The sequence below is a fragment of the Notolepis coatsorum genome (assembly GCF_963971535.1).
Source record: "Notolepis coatsorum genome assembly, chromosome: 7".
NCBI classification, from domain to species: Eukaryota; Metazoa; Chordata; class Actinopteri; order Aulopiformes; family Paralepididae; genus Notolepis; species Notolepis coatsorum.
Genome location: NC_140171.1, coordinates 30,087,295 through 30,113,675, shown reverse-complemented (window position 1 = coordinate 30,113,675; position 26,381 = coordinate 30,087,295). Strand labels below are relative to the sequence as shown.

The 26,381-nt window shown below is 43.3% G+C and overlaps 1 protein-coding gene across 1 annotated transcript in view; it reads right to left on the bottom strand.

The window, feature by feature from the left end:
- The window catches only part of aimp1a (aminoacyl tRNA synthetase complex interacting multifunctional protein 1a), a 68,178-nt gene that overhangs the window by 32,699 nt on the left and 9,098 nt on the right, over nt 1-26,381 (bottom strand). The window contains exons 2-5 of the mRNA XM_084318091.1: nt 22,874-23,004; nt 21,423-21,536; nt 16,961-17,116; nt 11,104-11,303 (exon numbers count right to left, since the gene is read on the bottom strand). Coding sequence (XP_084174217.1) covers nt 11,104-11,303; nt 16,961-17,116; nt 21,423-21,536; nt 22,874-23,004 — 601 coding nt within the window. The remainder of the gene's footprint in view (nt 1-11,103; nt 11,304-16,960; nt 17,117-21,422; nt 21,537-22,873; nt 23,005-26,381) is intronic.

The window sequence follows — 26,381 nt, the reverse complement described above, 5'->3', positions numbered from 1 at the left end:
TGTCCACATGGCAGGGATTTAAAAAATACCTCTGTCCAGACGTAAATGCAGAAACTAGGGATGCAATCAGCAATTATGACGTCATCCCGATAAAATTATTGATAGCTCCGATAATTATTATTACCGGTATTATATATTTTTTTACACTTTCATTTTTTTTTTTTTTTTTTTTTTACTTTTTTCTTTTCATGTCAACGTTCACACGCACAATATATGCTTACTTAGGATTTGACTTGATTCAACAACAAAGCAGTCGGGGCAATGGCAAGCCGAAAATTGTCGAAAATGTGGTTATTTGAAGTTTGGATTTTCTTTTTTCACAACTGAGGTACGGTAGGTTTTTTTAGACTAAAGTATCGAAAAAAGGTACCGTTGGGTACCGGTATCGATTCACAGGTACCGGTACCGTATCGGTTCAAATGTGAACGGTACCCATCCCTACTGACAAGCACAATACCTGTTGGTTTTTAGTTCACTCATTGTTCAGGGAAACACATTGTTAATGACATGATGGATTGTGAATTTTGTGATTGACTCAAATTATATTTTTTTGGAAAATCGCAGGTAGCGATAAGCGATATCTCAAATACCATAGAACAACAGTCTGAGCATGCGTAGTGAGCTGGTTTTCATTAGCGGCAGCAACTGAAAAGTTAAATAATGTAGTGACAGAAAATCTGAATAAAAGACAACGGACCCAGTAATTTGTTGGCGGTGTGGAAATATGCAGACAAACATTAAATATCTTTGTGTTAAATTGTATCTGAATCGGTGAATTATCTTCTCTGTCAAAATTGAAAGTGTATCTCTACATTGCATCCAAGGCTGGCTGGCAGTGCACATAGAATAAGGTATATTTGTATATTTAAAATACGTTTTCTCTAATGAATGCATCTACTGTATTTCTATATTTCATATATAGTTTCTCTATCTACTCCAGTGTGCCATCAGACAGATTCAGCCGTCAGACGCGCTGCTTGAGCGTAACGGAGAGAGAGGCACTTGTGGAGAGAGCTAGGTCGCAAGGTTGCCCTGACGACAGACAGCTGGACTGCCCTGACGACCGAAAGCTATGTTACCGTCACTTGCCACTAGATCACCGGGGACTGGTGAGTCACCACTGTGGTGTCGCTAACTAGAATTTTGCCTGGTCGGCATAAGGCAGACCTCCCGTAAACCCATTCCCCATCCCTGGATAAAAATCCGGCTGACTGGTTGAAATTCAATGCATTTACATTTACATTTACCGGTAGTCATTTAGCTGACGCTTTTATCCAAAGCGACTTACAAGTTTTGTACAACAAGACAGCAGGAAGGGTCCAACTCTATCAGCTGAGTTAATATAAAGCCTTGTTCAGAATTTAGTTTGTTTGTTAAATACATGCTTTTGATTTTTGAAAGTGATGAGTGAAGTTTTTTAGTTGTTCGCTAATTTCTCGACACATATCAAGCATACAGGTAAGCCGCATCGTTAGTAGTGAAAGCAAATGAATCTATCCACGCTGAATCTTCCTCCGATACTTTTATTTTTTGTATTTATCCATGGTTAGCTTACTGGGGGGTCGGAAACTCAAGATTAGCCACCTGCAGACATATTATTATTATTTTTCAAAGCTACAGGGAGCCACTGCAGAGGGTCTGAAGAGCCGCAGGTTGCCGCCCCCTGTTCTAGACGATACGTTTAACATGGCTACACGGATCCACAGGGCCTAAATCTGCCATCCTCACACAACCAAAGAGAGAGCCTTATATATACACACCATCTACTCTGGCACGGTGGTGTAGTGGTTAAACACTGTCGCCTCACAGCAAGAAGGTCCAGGGTTCGATTCCCGCTTGGGGACCAGGTTTCCATGATGCCAGTTACCCAGGTGGGGTATCTCCCAGGCCTTTCTGTGTGGAGTTTGCATGTTCTCCCCGTGCTCGCAAGGGTCCCCCCCCCCCCCCCCCCCGATAAGATAAACCCAATGGAAAAACATGCACAACAACAAGATCGCTAACGCTGTGGCGTCCTTGACGAAGACGGACAGGAGCACTTGGATTGGTCCCCTGGCGCGGCTCACGTTGCGCCTGTCTGCTCCCGGCTGCCCTTGGGGGGGAAGGACGACGGGATGGGTTAATCGCAGAGACGAATCGCATACATGCATCGCATGCATGCCGATTAATGACCTCTGAGCAGGTCCTAAATTATTATTATTATTAACATCTTGCCACTAATAAAACTGTGTTTTCACCATCATCGCCCGTGTCGGAGAGCCCCTTTGAAAGCCACTCTGGTGGTCTGTGGCAGGGTCCGCCCCCACTGCAGTAATAATGAACGGCTCCCTCGTCCACGGACCATTTAGAAATACTTAAAACCATAAAGGGACTGGTGGCTTACGATATAGGTGAAAAATAATACATAAAGTTAGTTTGCATCAGAGCCAAATCGTAAATCTTGGCAAAAAAGACAATCAAACTGTTGGCCCGCAGAGATCCCTCTGTGAATAACAGTAAAGTCTGCTGTTACAAAAGCCATCGGCAGCGAGTCTGCTTAAATACCAAGTCTCTTCACTTGGACTAAATAATAAATCCACAATGTGACCCTGGCGAGTCATTAAGACTAAAGCACTGCTGGTGTTTTCACTGAAAACAACTCTGTAATGCAGTCTGTGGTCAAGAACCTACTGTAGCGAGCAGAGATGAAAACCAAAAGGGTGATTAATTTATGTCTACTGTCTCCCAGCACCCAGTACCTGTTAAGCTGGGTTACCCGGTGTTATAGGCAGGCATGCGTTCTTCATGGGACGGGGTTGCACTCCGTGCCACCCCATGATAAGTACTCGCTATTTGCATATAGCCGGTCGTCAGGTGTGTTAAATACGCTCTCAGATACATTCACACCCAACCTGTTGTGAAGACATGTGTTACATTCCATTCGTAGAGGCAATCAGGCACTGTCTCCAGTCTGCGCTCAAGCGAGGGGACATTAAATGCGCATTCGCGGGAGCGCGCGCACGCGGTGCGTGCAACCCCCGATGATTTTAATAACGCACCACTGGTTATAGGAGACCGTTTCAGACACAGACACACTATACATTATCACTATGCCTATAGGTGTAACAGTGAAGCACTCCGTGTACAGTTTAAGCCATAAAAACCATGAATATCGCTCTTTGTTTTCAAGTTTTCTTAACTTCATAAAGAGAAGGTGGATGGTAACATTCGCCAGATTGTGGAAGTGAGACACGTAATTACTCTCTAAAATGTTCCTGGAGCACAGTTTGATTGGTAGTTATGCACATGGTTGACTTAAAGCTGCAGTAGGCAACTTCGGGAGAAATGAGCAAGCGTGAGTTTACCTGCCCAGCAGAAATAGAGCAAGCTCTGCATCACTTTCAAGCACACGCACTAAAGGTTTTCCACAGACTCCTTGAGGCACCAGCAGGTTTAAGCTGAATAAATACATATATCATTTTTTATTCCCAACCTCTGATGGACAGGTGGCTTTGCACATTGGTTTTGATGAGGAACATGATGGTGGTGTTTTCCAATGCGACCCCGGGAACACCCCTTGGCAGGCAAAAAACATCTGATTAGTTGTTAAGATTCAGCCCAATTTTAACAACCAATCAGATGTTTTTGGCCTGCCAAGTGGTGTTCCTGGGGTCGCATTGGAAAAACAACACCACCACCGTGTTCCTCCTCAAGAAGTGCAAAACCACCTGTCGATCAGAGACTGGGAAATATTTATTTAGATTTGTTCTTAAGCTGCTGGTGCCTCTGGGAGTCTGTGGAAAACCTTCTATTCAATCTGGACAATGTCCAGAGAATAGGTTGCGGGCATTGCCTGTAGTTGCCCATTCGCAGATGTAGCACACGGCACGTGATTCTCCATGGCAGACGTGTTCTCACATGTGGAAATACTGTGCTCGGTTTAGGCAAGGGGGTAGGGGGCGAAGGCATGGCGTAGAAAGGGATCTCCTTCGCCCTGTGTCATCATGTGTGATCATAATTTTAAATATTTATTTAACTGGCTGGATGTAAACTCGACATTGCTGTAAAAGAGCATTTTACACTGTGAAACTGTCAGCCAGCATATCATCTTGACTTGATATTTTAAGAATATCCTGTTTCAAAGCATTATTGAGCAAAAGCTGACCTATTTAACTAATTATGACCACCTAATAATTGTTTCATATAGGCTAAAACACTGCGAGAAGCACACATTTAAAGGAGACATGCATTGCTATTCCTTGCACTATTTGGGCAACTTTACACAATTCCTGTGAGTCTATGGAAGACATCTGTAAGGTTTATTTAAAAAAAAAGAAAATCATTGTTTTATATTTCTAATGGAGTACTCAAAAGCATCATTTTCCAGCCTCAGGATTTCAGGCTGTTATTGGATGGGCTCCGCCCATAAGCGCTTTGAGTGACAGTCACCCACACAGCGTGATACATACGAGAGAGAGAGCGAGAGAGAGAATGAGCAAGCGAGAGAGAGATGTCCCCGACACACACGCAGTCAAGTTTGTGTATGTGTGTGTGTCCGACGAGGGAGAGATGGCGCACACACACTTCTGCAGTCCCTCCCGCCGTCCCTCTCTCTCTCCCTCTCTCTATCTCTCTCTCTCCGCTCGCCTGTCAAACCCTGTTTGAGGAAGTGTCGGGTTACACTATGCCTACGTCCCCGACACACACGCAGTCAAGTTTGTGTGTGTGTTAGGGCTGGACGGTATGGTCTAAAATGTATATCACGGTATAATTTGAAGCATAGACGGTAACGGTATATATCACGGTATATTAACTTATCTTAAAATTTCTATCTAAATGCTTCTGAAGGGGTAAAACACTGGTATGGCAGCTGTTATTCTGTTACAGCTGCTGAGCTATACTATAGCTAATGTCCATCAATATCTTCCTTTTTAATTAAATAGGTTCAAGAATCGAATCAGGATTGTTAGCAGAGAGAGGGAGAGAGAGGGAGGGAGGGGGCTGCTAGTGTAGCCAGCTACCGTTAGCTTGCCGAGGCTCCAGCACATCGACAAGCTGCTGGAGCAAGCTAACGTTAGCTTGCCGAGGCTCCAGCACATCGACAAGCTGCTGGAGCAAGCTAACGTTAGCTTGCCGAGGCTCCAGCACATCGACAAGCTGCTGGAGCAAGCTAACGTTAGCTTGCCGAGGCTACCAGCACATCGACAGTTAACATTACATAAGGTTTTATAGCGACACGGGCATTCCAGAATGGCGAGGATGCAAAGCATGTTAGACCATTGGACTCGTCGCAGAGTTTACATTACACATAGAAACTGCGCGACTCGCGAGAGAAGTCACACAGCTGTGTGCAACGCAGGGCTGAAGAGCTAGTTCGCTTCTGTGTTTATTATGAAATGACAATTGCGTGTTGACACGCCCACTGCGCGAAGCCTCTGTGCTCCTAAATAACTTTTTCCAGTTCGCACATATCTATTATCTATAACTAATTCTATCTATTTTTAGGGGCAAATACGAGTGAAATACGGTAGTCGCGCTGTGGTTACATGACGTCATTGCTATTTTAGAGCTGCTCTACCGGTTACAAGGTATAGTCAAAATCCATACCGTAGAGCAAATTGATACCGTTTATACCGTATACCGTTTATACCGTCCACCCCTAGTGTGCGTGTCCCCGACGAGGGAGAGAGATGGCGCACACACATTTACACACTACTGCAGTCCCTCCCTCTCTCTCTCTCTCTCTCTCGCTGTTCTCTGCCTGTCAAACCCCGTTTGAGAAAGTGTCGGGTTACAATGAAAATGAAAATTGTGGGCGGGCATTGGCTCCAACCACAGAGCCAATTGGATCACAATCAGCTCCACCAGCGTCTCGTTACTTCACCTTGCGAGTCAAATCAGAATGACCTAATTAAATGGAGGAAATTGTTGCAACTGAATGAGAGCAATCCGCCAATATGGTATTTAGAGACACAGACCCATTGATACTAACTCCTATTACTATATAACAATGCTAAACACTGAAAAAAGCCATTTATAATGCATGTCCCCTTTAATATTAATGTATGACTTTGTTGCAGTCTCACACAGTCACTTTTTGGAACATATTGGGCGCACCTCGCAAACTCCTTAAAGAAGAGACAAATGCCTTGTGTGTCTTGTTCTTGGTTGGCAATGAAATTTAAGAGAATGAAGAGACACAGGTATACATTTGATCCACAACCCATACGTTTTCATTTAACTATCAACAGGAAAAGGCCAATTGTACGCAACATTTTTGTGTAAGGAACATGGTTCTTTTACGTTAATCAACATGGCCACTCGCTCGCTATGCGAATTCTGCGAACAATGACCTGCTTGTATTCACGCATGGGCTAAGTTGGTCAATACGTGGACTTGGGTGCTGGGAGGGTAAACTTCGGGTGGAATAATTTGAACATTTTTGCGTTTGCACATCAAAGGTCAGGAGTCCAGTGCATGGGCAAAAGAGGCTAAATTGACCAATAGCAAGCTCGCCCTCTTTTCTTGATCCTCCAATCAGAGTTTGTCCGAGAGAAGCAACAGCTGTGATTGGAGGATCAAGAAATGAGAGCAGAACTTGAGATAAAAGGATAAGCAATATACCGGTATGTATAACGGCACGGTGGTGTAGTGGTTAACACTGTCACCTCACAGCTAGAAGGTCCAGGGTTCGATTCCCGCTTGGGGACCAGGTTGCCAGTTACCCAGGTGGGGTATCTCCCGGGCCTTTCTGTGTGGAGTTTGCATGTTCAGCCCATGCTTGTAAGGGTTTCCCCTCCCGATAAGATAAACCCAATGGAAAAACATGCAGAACAGACGAAGAAGACGGTCGGTCTCTCTCTCTCTCTCTCTCTCTCTCTCTCTCACTCACTCACTCTCACTCTCTCTCGCAGTTTCTCATTCCTCCGAACAAATTGCAAATGCTTTTGGACATGCATCAATTGCTTTCATACAATTCTCTGCTGTTTTATAACATTATCATTTGCTTATGTCATGTCAGTCAAAACTCAAAATTAAGGAAGAGGGCCCCTTTTTACTCCGCAACAAGAGGAAGGCATTTCCACAATGCCATAAGGTTGAGAGAGATACAAAGCGCTGTTATAGAGGATAACAATATCTTTGGGAATATTGAATCCGTTTCAATCGCTACAATTGACAGAGTGCTCAGTGGAAATTAAATGTGCATGAAACAATTGTAGTACAATTGACAAATGAGTAGCCATTTGACTGGAACAGAGTGAAGGAGATCCGCCACCAGTATGCACAAGTAAAACATTTATGTGTTCTATGCATATACTCGAATGTTCAGTGCTGTAAACTGGTTACTTTGTGTAGTGCCATGCAGTACACTTACATGACAGTTCATACTGTACAATATGTTGTCCAAAATAAGTATGGATGCCTGAACACAGAATTACACCAGTATCAATGACTACAACGGCGAGCCTAGAGAAAATTATTCTATTTAATAATAATAATAATTATAAATGTCTCTCTCTCTGTCTATATCTTTCTTTCTTTCTCTCTCTATCTCTCTCTCAATTCAATTCAAATAGGCTTTATTGGCATGAAATATTAACATACCGGTACTTATTGCCAAAGCAAGTTCAACATACAAACTAACATATATATTAAGCAATAAAATACCATAATATTAGTAATAACAGTAAAGACAATCAACAGAAACATATTCAATTACAAAATAATCATTCAATCGGGTAGTCATTTTACAGATGTAGCCACCCAGATACATGTATTTACAAAGCTTGTTCTCTTATTGTATGACAACCATCTACATATTTTGCAGCTAATGCTGTACACTGACTTTTCTCTCCATACATATATAACAGCTTTTGATGATCAGGGAGATGGATAAACTGTGGATCAATTTTATTTATTTTATCAAAGAAAACTTCTGTCTCAACATCCCCCTGATGACAAAGTGAACACAGCCTGGCCTCTCTGGGCAGCCAGTTCTGCCTGTGACGGCCTGTTTCTATGGCTAGGCTATGTCCACTCAGTCTGTACCGTGTCAATGTCTTTCTTAATTTTATATCATTCACAGTGGTCAGGTATTCTGCCACCGTGTACTCTCTGTTTAGGGTCAAATAGAATTCTAATTTACTTTGAGATTTGGTTGATTTGTTCCAATATTCTATATAATTTTCTTTTTGTTTTGAGATTATTTGGTTGGGCCAGATTGCTTGGTGTCTGTCCTGAAGCCCTGGTGTTTGTGGGCAGAGATTTCTGACTAGCTGGCAGAGGGGACTCTTGTCTGGGTTCATCTCCTGGCTCTGAAGGGCTTTGTAGTGGTAGGAGTGGGGGTCACTTGATTGGAGGTGTGTATAAAATTTGATGGCTCGCTTTTGAATTTTAATAATTAGAGGGTATTGGCCAAGTTCTGCCCTGCATGCATTATTGGCAGTGTGTCTGTGAACACTAAGTAGGTTTTTGCACAATTGTGCATGCAGTACTTCTAATGGGTCATGAGTCATTGGAATAACAAAAGGAACAAAAGGCCTTTGTCCCAGGTGTGAATTAGTCTAGTGACATTGACATCACATTGCATTCTGGGAAGGAGTGTAGTTCCCTTATCAGTTAGCTGAATTCATTGAATTCTCTTCAGACCCTCTTGCTGGAAATTGGTAAGGATTTTACCAGAATGTTTGATAGGACATTGATTGAAAACTCGGCTCGAATTTTACAATTGATGGCTTATTTTGAAGGTATGAACCTGTAGTTTTATATTATGTAACAAAAAAAGGGGGAATTCTGAGGAGGAGGAGCTCTTGAGCTCACACTCCTAAGAGTTGGCAATATTTGTAAACACTGAAGTAAAACATACATATTGTGGCAGCCGGCAAAGGAGCAGGAGAGGGGAGGTGATAGAAAGCAGATACAGCATGTGTGTTTCCCACTGTGTGTGTTTCTATGCCTATATTAGGAGTTGCCGGTGATGAAACTGGCTTGTACAACAACCAGGCCAATGCCCATATATGGAGTTCCGCCACAAGCAGCCAGAGTAATGACACCTGTGTCCAATACACATGGAGCGTGGCTGCGGCTCGTTACCGCGCTGATTGGAGAGGGAGAAAAAAGGGCGAACACACAGAGAGAGTTGCAGAGCGTTGAGGCGCCACGCAACCAACGGTAGAAAGCACAACACGGTCCACACAGATAGCTTTGATCGTGGCAGAAAGAAATATCAGATCAACGCAAGGTTTTATATATAGTGTTCTTACCTTGTCTCTGATGTAATGCAAAAAAAAGAAACCAATTATCTGATCGCAATGAAGTGCAATAGCTCCGCAAGGCAGTAGAGGGCGGTGTTGACCCTCTGCCAGCTCAGACAGGGTCTGAAGGGTCTGCAGAGGCTGCAGCCATGAATTATGAATTGATATAGCGAATAAACAAAATAATGATCATAAAAACGAGTTTACTCGTTGTTGGCGCTCCGCGGTTGGACGGCAATAACGAGTATACTCGTCTTTGGCGCAGAATGGGTTAAACTGCAAAGCACGTTCTCGTACACCGAAATTTGCATACAGAAACGCCCCGCCAGCTCCTTATAAGGTGATGGAGGCGTGTGCAAAACAGCAGAGGGTCGGCATTGCATCTGCATTATGCTAACCCATTCAACAGGTTGTGCGGAAGCGATTTGCGACTGATCTCAAAATTTGATTAGATTCAAATGTATGATCATTATACAACAAGTACAATACACGATCCAACCAGAGTGCAATAGTAACATACAATGCACAGGTGATGAAACCCAGACATCTCATTTAGTAATGTCAATACTGAATGACTGCACGCTTGTCAAGATCCAATTGCGCAGTCGTTCAGTATTGACATTACTAAATGAGATGTCATGCTAATATGTCATGTTCTACAGTAGGACTTACTACTATAATACCTAATAAAACAAGTAATTAGAAAAATAGGAGCCTACTTTGCTGGAACGATTCATTTAGCACGTATACAGTATGTGTGTGCTCGTGCACTGAGGCTGCCGCACTACGCCGTTTCTCCATGCATTTATTTAGTTCTAGCAATAGGAATCAAACAATACATAATACCATAGAGAAGAAGACAGTATATGGCATTAATACAGTATATTACACTATACAGTAGCTATATCCGCGGCGATCGGTTTAGTTCTTATTTATTTAGTTTGCAATATATTGTCGTATTTATTATCATTATAATTATATTTAATTCCACGGATGTCTGTAGTATCGGCAATCCCCAATGACTTGTCCCAGAGAAAGCTGTTGAAAACACAGATCTGTCTGACTTACGATTGCCTTTTCGAGTTTGTAAATCCTACATGAATCCTACAACGAATTTACAATACGAAGATGTTCGAGAATGCTGAATAAGTACGTAAATCGAGTTACGAAGGAATTCCTTGGTAACTTTCACGTATGTCCATTCAAGAATGAGGACCATTGTCAATACACATGTATAAATGGAGTTCCAAGTGTGTAGGCTTTACTCTCCATTACTGGGTTCCTGGGCCCATGTGGTTTGGATCACAAGGCTTCCCAGAGTATGAGTAATGATCTGGAGTCAGTGACCGGGAACACTTGTCTTCATTACCTTAAGACCTTATTCAATCTAACAGATTGGAGCTGACTCTAGATCAGTACTCCTTGGACTATATAGCACAACAGAACTATACATGTGAATATGGACCCTGGAGTATAGTTTAACATAACTATATTTTTAGTTATGAGAATGGCGCCACCATGAGGGCAGATAACTCAAAGGCCTCCTTGCTATGGTAAGGCAAATTTTTTTTAGTACCCGCTTTGTCGAGGTTTCAAGCGGGTGGAACGGGTATCAAAAAGTGACCTGAAACACTGATTGGTCAGAAGAGAGAATCATCACTGCGCTACACGGGAAGCGTCCTGCACAAAAACACAAACCTGGCAACTATAAATAGCCTCGCGAATACTAAATATTAGCATTCATTATTTGTTTGCAGCGAGAACAAAGTGCAATAAACAAAAAAAGATAGTGTAAAGTTAAAGTTGTCAGAATCAGTCAATAAAGTTATCTGAATCTGAATTTATTGATGAAACAAAACCTCTAGACTCGTACCTGGTCTAGAGGTATGTGTTGAACCAGGCCGCTGACGACCGTCCTGGGAGCGGCCTCTCCCACGTCCACCTGCTCAACGTACAGCGAGTCGGCGTCCGGATGCTTCTCGGCTGTGATTATGCGTCCGACGCGCATGTCCAGGCGAGACACGTCCACCTTGAGGTCCTCCTGAGGAGCCGCCTGCTTCTTCTCCGGTTTCTCTGCCACACAAACAGGGAGAGTTACTATGACAACCATGGATACTAGTGGTGGCCCTTCATAGTAGATTAGTCAAAAGGATTTGTGGGTTTTTGGTCGTAGTTGACCTTTTTTTTTTTTTTCATGCTGAAGGAGTTACTTCCTGAAGAATGATAAGCGTATATCTGGTGAGAACTAGACTTCAGCATTAGTGCATGTGGGAAGCTCATGATTCTACAGATTTGTTGATGAAATCAACTAATCGATTAGTCAACGAATCCTACGACTAATAGTCGACTAAGTATGTCCTTAGTCGAGAACAGCCCTAATGGACAGAAACATTTGGTGGCTTTAGCCTTAATTATCTGAAATGCTGTAAATTACTTGTTTCCTTTCCTTCACGTGTGTGTGTGCGTGTATGTGGCATAAACAGGTGACAGAATCCGGTGAATCCTTTAAGATAAGATATTCCTTTATTGATCCCCTTGGGTAAATGCAGGCATCATAGCAGCATGGGGGAGGGGAGGTGCAGGTATGGTAATAGTAGAAGACATAAAGACATTTGAAGGTACATGTCTGTGTTGTGCATCACCAGTTCAGAGATGATACTTGATGATACCCTCAACATTAGAAAATATGGTGGGTTTTATATACGTAGGACTTTAATACAGGGTCCATGTGTCCAAGTGTGTGCGGTGGTCGTCTCAGGAAGGCACTCTCACTGGCTTCATGGTTAAATGTACAAAGAAGAGAAACATTTACACAAGGCATTGAGTTTATTTTTATCCTACTGGTATCATTCCCAGGGGACCCATTGGGAACCATTTGAAGAAAAGTCTCCCATTTGTGGCAACTATGCTGGGCAGCTGTCTCCGATCTGATTCAATTTCCTCCCTGAAAGAGGAAAGAAACCCTGCCAGCAACGGGCCTCGGGGTGCCATGCGTCTGGGATCACTGCAGGCAACTGGGATCACTGCAGGCATTCGAAAATAGTGCCCTTAGTCTCCCACCGAGGCCCAGACATCTGAGGGACCTTAAGTAAACAGCGGTATCAATAACCCTGTTTCAGATGGTGCTGGGTGTGAGTGCTAAGTGATCCAATGACATGGCAGAATGCACCTTTCACCGAGTGGTCTGGTTTTGGCTGCAGGCGTTCATTCCAGAAAGTTCTACTCATTTGACTTGAAAATTAAGGGGGCGCCTCGACGGCGATAATAAAACAGATTTAGGAACGGTCAGCGGGATGATAGATTCGGGACAGTTCTTCAGTTTGGGATGAATAACACTGGTTGTGAAAAGAAAAACGAACAGAGGTTGCACGGAATGTTTGTGCAATGGTCTCTCTTCCAAAATGGCCGCCAGTAACCATTAGTAACCACTTTTGGAAAAAAATGTAAGAAAAAAATCCTAATTTCTGTGCAGTAGGGGAGAAGGTAAAACATCGGAAAGGCATCATACTACTGTTTTATGAGCTTTAACTTGTTTACTTGTTCCAGTAACATTTCTGTTGATATATTATATTTCTCATGTATCAACACATACCAAACATTGTTTTGCCCATAGTAACTGTTGTTTCTTCCAACATGGGAGAAAAGGAAAGGGCATTCTGAGCAATCCGTGAAAGGCCTCTATTGTATAGGCCCTGAACTGATCAAAGCCTTGATCTCAAGTCTGCCTGGGCCCCAGGACATCAGCTCTTAGGAGAAGAAAAATTCCCATCCTTGCCCTCTGGATGCCGCTCAGCACCGCGTGGCTCAGATCTCTGCCCTGTCGCGACACCAGAAGAGCAACGGGCCTTGTTCAGACTGCCAGCCCAACTCCGTTTCTTGGCATATCCAGATTGTATCCAGATTGATTTTCAGAAAGTCTGGACAGCAAATAAAACCCCACATGAAACACAATTTATTTTGCAAATCAGATCCAAACCACATTTGGAGGTGGGTTTGAAATGCGATTCCAATCGGACTTCAACAGATGCGCCTTTAGTGATGACACCTGTGACACAGGGTGATCTGGACGCTCACATCGGATTTCAAAGTGCCTACTGCATCACTCACAACAGACCGCATGGCGACGACTTCAAATCCAGAGTGACGGAAGGGCATCAGAGGGACATGGAGGACAATACATAGAACAACAATCCATGGCAGACGCTGATTGAAGAATTGCAAGAATTGTCTGCTGGAACTCTGGGCGGAGGCTTTGGTACATTTCTCTCACGTCAGAAAGTCACCTGACCTCGCCAGCATCCAGTTACAGGTGCTTACGTCGTTACCACGGCAACGGCAACCCATGCAGATAGGTCGGCGATGTCTGGACACACAAATCCGATCTGATCACACGCAAATAAACAGTGCGGACAGTCCGTCTCAAAAGATCAGATTTGAGAAACAAATCAGATCTGCCTGCAGTCTGAACGAAGGAGGACCATCAGAGACCAGTAGAACTTACATGTGGGTCTGAGGACCATCAGAGGCCAGTAGAACTTACATGTGGGTCTGAGGACCATCAGAGGCCAGTAGAACTTACATGTGGGTCTGAGGACCATCAGAGGCCAGTAGAACTTACATGTGGGTCTGAGGACCATCAGAGGCCAGTAGAACCTACATGTGGGTCTGAGGACCATCAGAGGCCAGTAGAACCTACATGTGGGTCTGAGGACCATCAGAGGCCAGTAGAACTTACATGTGGGTCTGAGGACCATCAGAGGCCAGTAGAACTTACATGTGGGTCTGAGGACCATCAGAGGCCAGTAGAACCTACATGTGGGTCTGAGGACCATCAGAGGCCAGTAGAACTTACATGTGGGTCTGAGGACCATCAGAGGCCAGTAGAACTTACATGTGGGTCTGTGGACCATCAGAGGCCAGTAGAACCTACATGTGGGTCTGAGGACCATCAGAGGCCAGTAGAACTTACATGTGGGTCTGAGGACCATCAGAGGCCAGTAGAACTTACATGTGGGTCTGAGGACCATCAGAGGCCAGTAGAACTTACATGTGGGTCTGAGGACCATCAGAGGCCAGTAGAACCTACATGTGGGTCTGTGGACCATCAGAGGCCAGTAGAACCTACATGTGGGTCTGAGGACCATCAGAGGCCAGTAGAACTTACATGTGGGTCTGAGGACCATCAGAGGCCAGTAGAACTTACATGTGGGTCTGAGGACCATCAGAGGCCAGTAGAACTTACATGTGGGTCTGAGGTCCATCAGAGGCCAGTAGAACTTACATGTGGGTCTGAGGACCATCAGAGGCCAGTAGAACTTACATGTGGGTCTGTGGATCATCAGAGGCCAGTAGAACTTACATGTGGGTCTGAGGACCATCAGAGGCCAGTAGAACCTACATGTGGGTCTGAGGACCATCAGAGGCCAGTAGAACCTACATGTGGGTCTGAGGACCATCAGAGGCCAGTAGAACTTACATGTGGGTCTGAGGACCATCAGAGGCCAGTAGAACCTACATGTGGGTCTGAGGACCATCAGAGGCCAGTAGAACCTACATGTGGGTCTGAAAACCATCAGAGGCCAGTAGAACTTACATGTGGGTCTGAGGACCATCAGACGAGAGGCCAGTAGAACTTACATGTGGGTCTGAGGACCATCAGAGGCCAGTAGAACCTACATGTGGGTCTGAGGACCATCAGAGGCCAGTATAATTTACATGTGGGTCTGAGGACCATCAGAGGCCAGTAGACCTTACATGTGGGTCTGAGGACCATCAGAGGCCAGTAGAACCTACATGTGGGTCTGTGGACCGACAGGCGACGACAATGTTGAGGAACACGGTGACATCAGAGCCTCGTGTAACGAAGAGTTTAACACGTACTAAAATCATCCGTCAACAGTCTATTGGGAAAACAGCTTCTGATATTTAACGCTCCGACATCCGAGCATCTGGACGTCAGAAAATGCCAAATGCATCCGCCACACGAACCGAGTGCGTCGCTGTCTCGGAGCTTTCCCCCTCTCGCTCTTTTCCTACTTATGAACCCGTAAATAATCTGCCCCAATAAGATTGTTCTCAGTCTATCCTCTGGCAGTTAATTGGCCCAGATGGCCAGATGGTTAGAAAATGGAACAAAGGGTTAGAATGATTTACATCAAAAATTATTTTCATAATGCAGAAATAGTTGAAAGGAAACCACAGCATTTCGATCATTTAATTAGACGCTTGTGTCTAAATGAACACCAACGTGTGTGTTACTGTGCATTGGACGAGCCTGTTCTTGTTTTGAAATTAAATATGCGAGACAGACAACATCCACAAGACGTTAACATTAAACCGGGACCCGACATTACTAATTGTTGCCGACATTCGCTGACAGGATATATCTTGTTTCAGAGACGGGGGAGTAACGTATACATCAGAAACGAGATCAGAATCAGATTCATTAGGCCGCATAACAAATCAAGTTTCGGAACAAGTGATTTTGTTCCCACCGATGGTACAACGTCCCAAAGTATAAGCTGGATCCACTACAAGGCAGATCTCGCTGCCTTCCATCCATTGTCGCCAGATGTTACATTCAGATGGAGGTACGTGTCTGTCTGAGGATTCTCAAATGGCTTTTAAAGAGCTGTGCCTGGCCAAGCGCTGATGGAAAGACTGGATCCTGAACGACAGCTCATGTTCCAAAGGGAAAGAGGAGACTCAATAAAATACCTCAACTTGAGTAGCCATTACGCTTAGCAAGTATTCTTTTTTTTGTTGAATTCTCAGGGACAGTGTATATTATTAATACACATTTCTGTGCATACCGGTATTAGCAAAGAGGCTAGTTTCCACCCGCAGTCTCTGGCCAGGTGTGAAGTTGGCAGCCTAAACTCAACCAGCCTAACGTCCACCGTGCTCCGATCCTGCTTCAGCTAATAACGTGCATCATTGATGATATGACCACTGACCAAACTAAAAGAACCTCAGCTTCCGTTTTCCAAGTTGCTCATGATGAATGTGTAATTATTGAGGGACTCTTGACAAAAGAAGGGAAAACCACCCACTAGGGATGCACAGATACCGGTATTGGACATTGGATACCTACCGGACTAAGAATAGGGTATCGGTATGTGGGGAAGAGTTTCCCGCCCAATACTAAAACCTGATACCGGGAGCACCACGTGCAACATGTCCGGAGTCAAAAGCAAAGCCACTTGATATTCTGCATTTTTGACAGATGCTAAGATGTCTCTCACAGAGAGAAAATGTATTATGAAGTATTACATATTGGCAGCATTCGTGGGGGGGGAAGCCGGTGGGTGGTTGCAATAGCGACTCCTACTGGTCGGTTGGGGTGTCTGTTCAGTAGGGAAGGGATCTGGGAGAGCTAGTGTGAACCTCCGCGCATGTTACACTCTCCCAGGGAAAATCCTAGCTGTCAGGTGAAAATAAGCAGCTGGTGACTCCGATAAATGTGGTAGTCTACACCCTCTGCAGGGGGGGGGGGGGGGGGAATTGGTATTACGACTAAATTGGGGGATGGGAGAAAAAGTAAAAGGCAAAACATTTTGAAAGAAATAATTTACCTATCAAACCCTGCCCTCTTTTCTTGATCCTCCAATCAGAATCAGTTGCTTCCCTCCGACACATTTTGATCAAGAACAGAGGGCGGGGTTTGAGATGGGTCAAATTGGTACGGACGATGAAAAGTGGTGGCGGTGTATCTGTTCCTTGGTCATTACCCTTTTTCTCTGGTTTATTCTTCTTGCCTTCAGGAGGGGGGCTGCTGGGAGAAGCAGCAGTCAGGGCGGAGCATGCTGGGCCTGATGGTGCAGGAGGGCTGGGCTTTGAGGAGCACTCCACACTGGCGTCACATGTCGGCATGGCCACCTCTATCACTGCAGAGAAGACACAAGGTTGTTAGTAGGGCTGCCCCCCTCACAGGCCATTAATCAGTCGTTAAGCAACACGTCTATAGAGGCCTTTCTGCACGAGGGACACACCATTTTACAGATTTGTCGATTAAATCAACTCATTGATTAGTCTTGATAATCAATTGATAAGCTTTATGACCACTAATCATAGTGTCTGACTCTTACCACCACACCTGCACGGACTACAAATAATGTATGACGTATATCATGCCAGTTAGGGTACCTTGCGTATACTGTTTATTTGTATTTACTCAAGAGTATATTCAGATTCTAATTCTCTATTGCTCATATATATTGTAATGTATAATATAATTGATAGGGCATACAGACCCTCATCTGCACCTTTGATTACACTGTTTACTTTCACACATTCAGACTTATATTCAGTTAATTATATTGTTTACACTGTTTAGTTGTATATTCTTTTCTCATATTCAGATCAAATTTGATTGCCTATATTTATGTCTTTCTACTATTACCATGCCCATACCTGTAGCTCCCCTCCCCCCTTCATGGCTGCGCTCAGCAACCTTTACATGGACACAGTGAATAAACAAGGCTGCCAGATGCTGTGAAATAAAATAATTTAACTTTTTCAAACTCATTTCCGGTTCTTATTTATAAAAGAGACAAAATAATATGGGGGAACAATAATATAACATCTATTCAATATGGAAAAACAATACAAGTAAAGGTAGCACCGGTTAGTTTACTTCCTGTTGGGGCAGAGATGTTTGACAGTGGAACGTCGTCCCAACTCTCTGCGTAGATGAGGAAGAGACACTAGCTTTGTGGTACAGTGAGTCAGGCAGAGGAACATACTTCTGTGCCGCCTGCCAGTCCACTAACTTGGAAGATACTTTACATTGGGAATTGAAAAGTAGAGAAGATTGTCAGATGGTCTCTAATTTCCTGTGCAAATAGATCATCTGAGGAACATAATTCAAGGAAATGATAGAGCAAGCTATATTTATACACCCAGGGGGAGGACCGGTCTCCTGCTCCAAAGTTAAGATGGAAACAAGAAAATAGGAGCCATAAAGAGGGGGAACAATGTCCCCAATCAATCTCACAAAAAATAAAAATAATAATAAAAAAAACTTCCTGAGAACCCATGATTTGAGGCGCCTGACGTTTGTATTTCGACAAAAACGAGTGCCCGTGTCTGACAACCATCGGTCTGCAGGTGTGCTGCCGCTTAATGACCTTAATTCTATGTTTGGGGGATGGAGTTAAGAACCTAAATGTTTACAGCTAAAACACGGGCATTAACGTTTAAAATGTTGTCTGCAAGCATGTGTGGTTTGAGTTTGTACTTCAATTGCCACATTTCTTTTAGTTCCTTAGTTGCACGCATTTAATGGCGTCCCTCAGGGGCCTTGCATTCATTAGTTCGGTTTACCGGTATTCATCTCAATTACAAATCAGTTAGCACTACAGCACCAAAAATACCCTTCAAATAGCCCTAGTATCGGCACTTTGATTAAACTCTTTTTATGGCACCTTAAAGCGATCAAAATGAATTCCCAAAATAAACATTACGATCGGATATGTGGAAAAACATAATCGCGGCCATATTTTGAAGACATTCCTGGAGTCAGTGTTCCAAAGCTAACATGTCAAGGGGCTGCCTTTTGATAAAGAAAAGTGCTCTTAGTGCTCTTATTACTCCTAATCCTTTCTCGTTTACAATGCATATCTGGAAACCATTACTTAAGTGTTAATGACCAGAGGACTGTTTGCCCTTGTATGTTAATGCATGTCAGAGGAGCAAAATACCCCCATCAGCAATGCTGGTGGACATGTTGTCCCCATTGCAGGAGACAGCAGTTGCTTATTTGAGTGAAATAGATGTGGTTCTGAGGCGAGAATGTGTGTCATCTTTGCTGGGTGGAAAAAAGCAAAGAAAACAATGTTACTAGGGGGGTGACTGTCGATGATTAACTGTGTAAACAGGACGCAGTTTCTGCTCTACGTAGAGGTGGGTGATTCAGAAGACTCTTGTCGAAACATTGGTATAAAACCAAATAGTTTTGCATCGTGGCTACAAAGTCAGCACCTTTTCAACTCTGGTGTGCACTCCTCTCTACTACGCTGTCACACATTTATTACCTTTATTAATATATTTATTATCTTTACTAATAAGGTAGCACGCTTTCTTATGTATAAATTGATAAAACATAATCATGGTTTTATCAATACACACACATACAAACCTGTATCTAGGCATGCCCAGTTCTGCCTTTTAAACACATGCATGCACGCTAGGGCTGCACGATTTTGGGAAATAATCTAATTGCGATTTTTCTGACAGATATTGCGATTGCGATTACATTTGCGATTATAATAAAATAAAATATATAAGCAGCCCCACAGAGGTTTATTGTAAAATGCGGCTTGCATCTGGCCTACGCGGTGGGTCTTTTCGGGACACCGAGCCTGAAAATGTTTATTTTTACCTGGGAATCGATACCGGTACCCAACGGTACCTTTTTTTCTGTACTTTACTCTCCCTCTCTGAAGTCTAAACTTCACAACACACAATCTAAAACCCCTTACCTCCCTCTCCCAAACCGATCTTGTATCTCAATGGGACTTCCTGGTAAAAAAAAATATATATATATTTGTTTTTTATTTGATAATTGCATCATTCCAAATCGCGATTTCGAGTAAAAATCGATTAATCGTGCAGCCCAGCCCATGCACGCGCGCGCGCGCACACACACACACACACACACACACACACACACACACACACACACACACACACACACACACACACACACACACACACACACACACACACACACACACACACACACACACACACACACACACACACACACACACACACACACACACACACACACACACACACACACACACACACACACACACACACACACACACACACACACACAATTCTTCTTTTCACTCTGCAAAGGGATATTATACTGAGAGACTTTGTAGAACACACAAATGCCTTCAAATTAGGATATAAGTCCAACAATCTGTGCTTCAATCAGGAGGCTTATTTAATATCCTGTTTCTGCATCCTATATAACAGGATGGCCCGTGAAGCATAGGTCTTGTGCTATATCTTGTTTTTCACATAGACTTCACCGACAGCACGCATACACTGTGCTGTCCACACAAGGGAGCTGTTGACCCACACCATGACAAGTTCCAGGAGTGCATTGATTGATTGATAGAATAGAATAGAACGTGTTAAAGACACTTCACAGTTCATAGATGCTTCATAGTTACATGTTTCATGGGCCTCTATCTGAGCTGCAGTCTCTCAGCAAACCATTTGCAGACTGAGTAGATAGAACAGATTGCAATTTAATGCCTTTGTCAAAGGACCACATAAATGGTCACGTGTTTTTAATTTCTTACGCTCAGAAGAGAAAACGCTTACCCAATAGGGAAGTCGACATCCGACATATATATATATTTGTTTTTTATTTGATAATTGCATCATTCCAAATCGCGATTTCGAGTAAAAATCGATTAATCGTGCAGCCCAGCCCATGCACGCGCGCGCGCACGCGCACACACACACACACACACACACACACACACACACACACACACACACACACACACACACACACACACACACACACACACACACACACACACACACACACACACACACACACACACACACACACACACACACACACACACACACACACACACACACACACACACACACACACACACACACACACACACACACACACACACACACACACACACACACACACACACACACACACACACACACACACACCTCTATCCCTTCTAGCTGTCTTCTGCAGTATCTCATGGAAGCTTCAGTGAAAAACGAACGTGTCAAATGCCAAAATGAAAGTAAACAGCTACAGTATGTGGTGAATTGCTCTGTAGTTAGTTTAAAAATATGCTTTTTTGCGTGTAAGTGATTTGTCATGGTGTCGTGCAAACGGATTCAACGCATTAATTCAAGAACAATGCTAGAACGAGCATGCAAAGCCTGGCAAAATTACATTAGGGACAAAAAATTATTTTAATAAATAAATAAAGAATTGGATCTTTTTATGAGCATTGGTTTATAGCAGATTTGTTCAGTTAACCGTTAATAACCAGGTAACGAGTGTCAGTGACGTAGTAAACTGAGCCCAAATTGACACCCCAGCTCGCATCGTCCCTACAACTGCTACATCAATTGTCGTCATCACCAGTGAATCTCCACTGACAAGACGCCCTCAGCCTCTCAACGTACCTCCCCTCCTCCTGTCCTTCTCCAGAAGCTGTCTCTTCAGCTCATCAATGTCCCTCTTCAGTTTGGCATTCTCCACCATCAGTTTCTTCTCCTCTCGGACAGTGGCATGGACAACTGTGTTCAGACAGAATTACAGTCAAGACTCATATTATATCATAACATGATGTACCCCCCCCCCCCATCTCTCTTAATCAATTAGTCTGACAGTTTGGTCTTTCTCACTCGACCAAGACTTTGTCATTTAATTATTTCATGCTGAAAGATTTATTTCCTGAAAGAATATAAGAACTAGGTTTAAAGAGGTCCTTCTTCATGACTACAGATGAGAAACACAATTATAGATTGTTCTATTAAAAGGTGCTGTAAGTGGTATTTTCTTTGTTAAAATAATACATGTTGAAATAATATCTCTACATTCCAACAGCCATCACTGATGAAAATGTATTTTCTGGTATCCTGTTCCCACTTTATCCAATGAGGAGAGAACTCCACACTGCAAAAATGGCCTGACAAAAATAAGAAATAAAAACAATTATGTACTTGAAACAAGTAAAATAATCTTAAAAAGATTAATTAGAAAGATGTCTTGAAAATAAGTAAAAATATCTAGTGTTCTCTCTCCGGATTGGATAAAGTGGGAAGGGATACCAGAAAATGTATTTTGTGTTTACTGCAGAGTGGAGGGACTGGGAGACCCATGTTACTGATCAAACACTCTATATCAGTGATGGCTGTCGGAATGTAGAGCTTCCGACACAAATTAAATAGAAAATAAAATACCACTTACAGCACCTTTAAGTCAACTAACCGATAGGTCAACCATCAATGTCCTATGTATATTAGTTAACTAACAATTTCCTAAGTCAAGGGCAGCCCTACCATGAGGTGACATTGACCATTATTCGCACGGCAGCCATTTTGCTCTCATGTCATGCTCAGGTTGGGTTCCTTTCCACCTTGTTATGGCAGCTGTGTGAATATGATCAACTGAAGTGAAATTGGCCAGTCAGCGGGACTTCTTCCTTCTTTAAGCTGATTTATAGACAGTAAATCCATTCTATCATAGTCCACACGAGCCCTGAGACCCTGGCTAGTAAGGGTCATACTCTTGCTGGTTCATTTGAAACTGAAGTCAATTGAGGCTTTGATCTTGAAATCATGACACCATTGATCATGCGTGATTAGGCGATTCTTCTTCTAGGATGTAGATCGCAACCAAGGCCATTTTAAATATTCAACACCCGCTCCACCTGAAGGCAACACGATGCCTTTTGATGTAGCCTGCAAATTTGGCATCCAAGTGTGCACAAGGAGACAGCGTAATGATTTACAATTTGACTCACATTACACTCTGTGAAAGGCCGTGCTCTCAATAATGAATCCTACAAACATCTTGAGAATAAGAACAGGAGGACAGAATGTCTACATTAGTTTCTGCGTTTGGTTCTTACTGGCTTTCTCCTTCAGCAGATGGACCTGCTGTTTGAGGTACTCTATGATCTGGTCGGCCTCGGTTGCCCTCTGCTCGAGCCTCATCAGGGGGTTGGGACCCGACATCTTGACCAGGGAACGGGCTAGGAACCTGGAGGACACAAAGACACACGAAGAGCTTCTCCCGTTAATGTTTTGTAGCAGTGGTTGGTGACGGACGTGGAACAAACACCAAAAATGACCCGTCCATCCCATTTTGATCGCTTTAAGGTGCCGAATAAAGAACTTAATCAAAGCATGGATACTAGAGCTATTTGAAGGGTATTTTTGGTGCTGCTAACTGATATTGAGACGAATACCGGTAAACTGAACGAATTAATGCAAGGCCCCTGAGGGATGCCATTTGTGCAACTAAGGAACAAAAAGAAATGTGGCAATAGAAGTACAAGCTGAAACTATTTGGTTCTTATAGAGCATATAGCGCATGTTGTAGCACTAAACATGCTCATATTTGGATACTTGATTGCGATTAAAGCACTACTTCTAAGGGAAACTGAATGAGATTATAATGTTCTATTCATTTAGCATTTTATCTAGCTGTGGTGGTCCACTGCTCTTACACTACTATGAAATAATTTACTCAGGACTGAACATTTGACAAAACACGATTAATCCAATAAAACAATATATTTTGTTTGCGTGGGTGAGTGAGGTCAAAAACTGTTTAGCTTCCCGTCTAACTAGGACTCTCTCCAGATGAGCGGCATTTCATTGATTATTATAGGCCCTCGACAGGTAAGTAGCGTTTCACTGATCACACAGATTTCTATCTCAACAGAGTTACCTGAAGAGGGAGCCAGAGCCATCCAGAGGTAAGCATACAAGCCGGTAAGCATAAGATAACTAGGGTAAGTAATATACACATAATTCCATATCCTATAGAATGCATCAAACCATAACTAAGGAAGATGATTAATATAAAACATATTTTCATATTTTTTTTATACATGTTTACATTGAGTGTATTCTTTACTCTTGTGCAGTGCAAGTTCTTGGTTTGTGTGTGTTTTCCATTGTTGCACAAAATACCCTGCACTCTTTGCGTGAAGACACCATCACACTTTTTAGGCAGAAGGCGGCCTAAACTGGTCGCACCAGACCATTTGAGGCGAGAGCAGCGAAAGTGAGCGGTGTGTTGGAGCGCTGGTGGTCTTAATTTCTTCTGAACACGCTCCAGAATTGAATGAATAGATTACACAATATCAGAGTATTTTCTTTTCTTTTACCCAGGGACGGTGCACATTAACACTTTGAATGCCCAAAACGACATAACTCGTTGTATCAGCCCCCCCATTGAGTGCCCACGACGACAAATATCGTTTTATTTTTTTATTAGCGATCTGAATTCATATTTCATCAACCGAGTCTACCGTTGGGAAACCAGCCCCGCCAGGCGCTCAGATGTGAAAAAGCACCCCCTATCGTCTCTCAGATGGTAATGCACCCTTTTGGAATGGACTCAATGAAAATGGATGAGAAAAAAAAACTCCGGAATCCACATTTTACTTCTCACGCATGTAACCAGAGCCGATCGGATTCATTGTGGACCATCAGAACAGCGTGTAATATGTCTTTACAGTACGTAGCATTGGATCAATAAAAGGATCGATTTTTGGAATGGCGATCAGGAATTGGAATAATCTTTTTGGATACCATCTGATCTCAGGTAAGGAATCTATTTGACCAGTCTTAGGATAATCAGACCTGTTTTATCAGAACGTTCTAGAATATTCCAGTACAGGGCGTTTATCACGAAATATTTTTATTTTCCGTGAAAACGAGGGCTTTTCAAAATGCTATAAAATAGAAATGAACCGATAAAAAAACAATCTGCTTCGACAATGTTGACTGGAAAATGAGTCATTGATAAGCGACGGGCAGATTAGACACATAGCCATAATTTAAAACATAGATTAGGCGATATTAACGTTAACATTGAAGTGGTTGATGGGCATTCAAGGGGGTAAAAATGAAAATGTGCCAGAATTAGCTAATGAGCTAGTTTTCATCTGTAGTCCCTGCCTACCATGCATGTCTTTATGGTGTGGGGGGAAACCAGAGTACCTGGAGGAAACCCACACGAACACAGGGAGAACATGCAAACTCCACACAGAAAACCCCCCTGCTGGGGTTCGAACCCAGGACCTTCTTGCTGTGAGGCAGCAGTGCTAACCACTGTGCCGCTTTAACCGTCAAATAGCTCATAAGAAATCGCCACACAGTATCATAAAAAATATTTTTGGAATCTGAAATTCTGATTTAGATTTGAGCCAAGTCCAAACAATTGAGGGAGATATTCAGCCAAAACCAAAACCATCATCTCCAACCAGATCCTGTTGGGTCCAGGATATAAACTACACCAGGGTGCTATTTGAGGTATATACAGTAGGTATTAAACACAAGCTGTAGGAATGTTCCTGATACCGTACTGTAGCAGTAGGGCTGGCCGGCTGCCCCGAGAAGCCTCAGAAGTCTGGCATCCGTCCAGGATGCGTACAGTACAGAGAGGTAATAGGAGGATAATATGTCGATCATCATAAAAATCAGTCAATGAATCAGCGAGAAGCCCCTTCTTTCCACTCCCCGTTCCCTTCTGGGGGATTTTTAAAAAGGTTAGCACTGCTTCTTCTCAGAGGAGCACACCAGGAGAAACCTCAAAATTGTCTTGACAAGCGCCAGGTCAAGTTGGTCAAACCGAATTATCCAATGACTCGACAAAAAGAGCCAAACCATATGGCTGTAAATGAAATAAGCTGTCTATCTAGCCTACATTTCGCCCCCTCTCCCTCTTCCTTCACAGCCACAACTGGCTAAATTGCACTCGAGCAGGTCAGCGTTTGTAAACCTCACTTCTTGGCATCGACGTTGTGTGCGTTTCGGTTTTTAAGGGCTTCGCGTTCGAAGGGGATCACATATGATGGTCTCGTGCCACCCGACCAAAGTGCAGCTGGACACCAGTTTGGATTTGGTGTAATGTGCCTTCGGACATGTTGCGCTTGGCAAACGACTTCTCCTGACAAGGAGGAAAAGAGGGATCTTTACAAGGCTCAAGCACAGAGAGAAAAATGTCTAACACATACTACAGGGAGGCGCTGGAAAACAACAGCTGGCTCAGGATGAAAATAAAATGTTGCGGGATGAGGAAATTAGAAACACAAAAAGAGCTGGAGTTGATAATATCGGAGATCAAAGCATTGTTTTTTTTTTTTTTTAAAGGAACTGAATCGATTTAAACAGGACCAGTGGTGGAGCAATAACAAGCGCCGCAATATGGCTTTTCTGATTTGGATAACCTCTGGAAATGGGTCCCGGGGCTCTGGATGTGGTCCACGTGGAGATTTAGGAGGTTATCTCTGATTTGGACAGCATGCAGAACAGCTGACTTGTGTTGACAATATTACAGCACCATTATGACCTAGCTAGGACAGAAGGAACTAGAAATGGAAATAGTAAATGGACTGCATTTAT